The following is a 2,850-nucleotide window of genomic DNA, read 5'->3' on the forward strand; positions in this document are numbered from 1 at the left end:
CAATAAATACAATATCAAAATTAAATGCAAGGCAGCAGAAAGAAGAAAAAATCCTACGATATCTGCCCCTTTTTTTAAAATGAAAAAATAAAATAAACAAATGAACCCTTAAGTAATAAAAATAAAAATAAAACAAGTWGAAGTAGAAAAGTCATTACTCCTATTTTAATCCAGATTATTATTAAAAAAAATACTATCCTGATAAATTTTGTCTCCTGGGTAGAGTGAATTTAATTATGGTTGGATGACAAATAGAAATATATACCATTCTGACACTGTATTACATTGTACACAGTCCATCAAAGCGGCACGCTGTTAGAAACAAGGTTTTTTGGAGAAGTCACCTCCCAACATGCCATTTTGGAAAATCTAACTGCTCACTTAGATTTTGTGTCTGAAATTTACTTTTGATACTTAAGTACAAAAAATATCAGATACTTTAAGACTTTTACTCAAGTAATCTTCTCATGGAAGACTTTAACTTTTACCAAAGTGCCTTTATAATTAGATACTTGTACTTTTACTCAAGTATCACTTTGAGGTACTTTATTTGCAACACAACAATAATGGATTACACCAAACTCAGCAGATATTATAAGATTTTTATTCTTCTCTCTGCTTCCTTTCATTTCATTGTATTTGTATTTTTTATTGTATGTGAAATTTTGTTTTTTTTATGAAATGAATAAGGTTTAACAATAAACAATAAACTCAAAGAAAAAGTGTAAGGCCGGACCATCCAGCAGTGTAAGAAGAGAGGCAGGGTGATAGAAAATTGTAAGCTAATTGTAGCTAATGTTAGCTTCTTGTTGTTTAGTAGCTCACTGCTGTTGTCGAGTAGTTAAACTCGTGAAAAAAAACGTTTCGCATAAAGTTACTCTCCTCTGTGTGATGTCAGCCCCACTGTCTGTGAACCAATCAATGAGCATCAGCAGCTGACGTCAAATCGGGTCGAGCAGCCAGGCCCACATAGAACCATAGGCTAACACAAACACGCTGAACTGGCCTGGGTCGACCCAACAGATACACGAGAGACAAAAGAGTGTTTCACCTCAAGCTTCTGAGTGAGCGTGTCTTTCTGCTCCATCAGGTCGTTCATGGTTTCCAGCTCTTCTTTTAGCTTTTCCATTTCCTAGAGGGCCATAAAAAGGGGGTAAATGTTGTGCAGAGTAACAAGGAGAAGCACAAACCTTTGCAGTACTTATTCTCACACACAACAAACCTCTTCTTTATCTCGTAGCACATTCTCAAGCTCCTCTATGGTTTGGTTTAGTTCAGTCTTCTGGGATTTAATCACTGGGGTTTGGTTACTCTGGCACTCGAGCTCTGTCACCTGTAAGAACGAGATTGGCATGATTTAGTCACCATTCCTTTTCTTTTCATCCCGACTTCACAGCGTCCCTTCTACATGAGTGCTCCCGTTTCATCAGTTTAATCACACATAAATWAAAAAAAACAAGCTCTCCTTCGCACTCCCTCCGCTCACCCGTTTATGTAGTCTCTCTGCCTCCTCTTGGTAGGCAGCCAGTTGCTGCTTCCACTGTTTGACGTTGGCTGTGGATTCCAGCAGAGCTGCTGTTAGCTTGGCATTGTTCCCCTTTAGCGCCTCCAGCTCGGCCTCCCAGTGTTTTGTCATTGCCGGGCTGCAGAGCACAGGAATATAAGGTGCACGTTGTCAAACCTGACATGAGTAAGAACTCRTGCTGGTGGACGCTGCTGAAGGATGCCACTCTGACCGTTTTTATGTTTCAGTTTTTGCTTATAGATCAGTTTGTCCACACAATAGGCTACAGATTAAAACCTGTCTGATGGTCAACACAAAACAACATCAACAGTGCATTTCAGTTTCATTTTTACTTCCCCACTTTTCACAAAATAATTAATTTGACTCATTACAATTAGTAGTAAATTGGTTTTAAAATAACCAGAACACAGCAGAAGACAGGAGATACTGATGCTGGAGGTCAGCAGCTGTCGGTTTGATGAACTGCAATCAAGGGTTAAATGCTCCATTRTTTACATTACAATACCCAGAGATTTTTACAAGCAAAATATGATTTGTTTCTTCTCGTTTGAACTATTGCAACAGTTTATTCACATGTTTAAACAAGAAGGTTGAACAACAAGGTTGTCCAGAACTCGGCTACAAAATCGCTAACTCACATGAACAAACACGTCACACCAGCTCACACTTAGCTTCTCTTCACTGGTTCCCAGTTCATTTTAGAATGCATTTTAAAATTCTGGGTTTAACTTTTAGAGCCTTATAMGAACGAGCTCACTCTTATATCTCAGATTCGACCCAGTTTCACAGCTTTGATGCTTGTGAAAATATCTGAAGACTTTCTTTTACAAACAGGTTTTTAGCAGTTTTAATATCACAAGTTGTTGGAGCTTTTCCATGTGTATTCTGCCTGTGCTTACTTGTGCTTTAAATGAATGTGATGTTTTAAATTTTTTCTTGCATTTTGTGATTTTATATCTAYGAAAGGTGCTAAATACTTTCCTTAAAATATGATACAATATAAAAAGTGTCCAACTCAAGGCCTGCGGGCCAAATCTGGCCATCGTTAACATTTTTTTCTGGCCCCAAAAGGTAATAATTTAAATGTTAAATAGTTTTTTTTAAGGTCACTGTTTCAGTGCATTCTTCTCAAAATGACAGCTGGTCAACTAACAAGCCAAGATAACAAGGTTTGAAATTTTCAGTAACTGATTTTGGTGTGGAAAGAGCAACAGAGAATCAACTTTAATTTTCTTTTTCTGTATTCTCTTATTTTAAAGTCAAATAATTGGATTTTTAATGAGGCTTTTCTTTTTTTAATTGCTTTGCTGGATTGTGATAAAATG

At 37.0% G+C, this 2,850-nt stretch overlaps 1 protein-coding gene across 3 annotated transcripts in view; it reads right to left on the reverse strand.

The window, feature by feature from the left end:
* Window positions 1–2,850, reverse strand: part of homer1b (homer scaffold protein 1b) — a 25,892-nt gene that overhangs the window by 2,395 nt on the left and 20,647 nt on the right. For all 3 annotated transcript variants that reach the window (XM_014008425.1, XM_014008423.1, XM_014008424.1), the window contains 3 exons: window positions 1,487–1,643; window positions 1,223–1,333; window positions 1,052–1,132 (listed from right to left, as the gene is read on the reverse strand). In XM_014008425.1, coding sequence (XP_013863879.1) covers window positions 1,052–1,132; window positions 1,223–1,333; window positions 1,487–1,643 — 349 coding nt within the window. The remainder of the gene's footprint in view (window positions 1–1,051; window positions 1,133–1,222; window positions 1,334–1,486; window positions 1,644–2,850) is intronic.

The sequence above is a fragment of the Austrofundulus limnaeus genome, unplaced genomic scaffold, assembly GCF_001266775.1.
Source record: "Austrofundulus limnaeus strain Quisiro unplaced genomic scaffold, Austrofundulus_limnaeus-1.0 Scaffold49, whole genome shotgun sequence".
In the NCBI taxonomy this organism is placed as follows: Eukaryota; Metazoa; Chordata; class Actinopteri; order Cyprinodontiformes; family Rivulidae; genus Austrofundulus; species Austrofundulus limnaeus.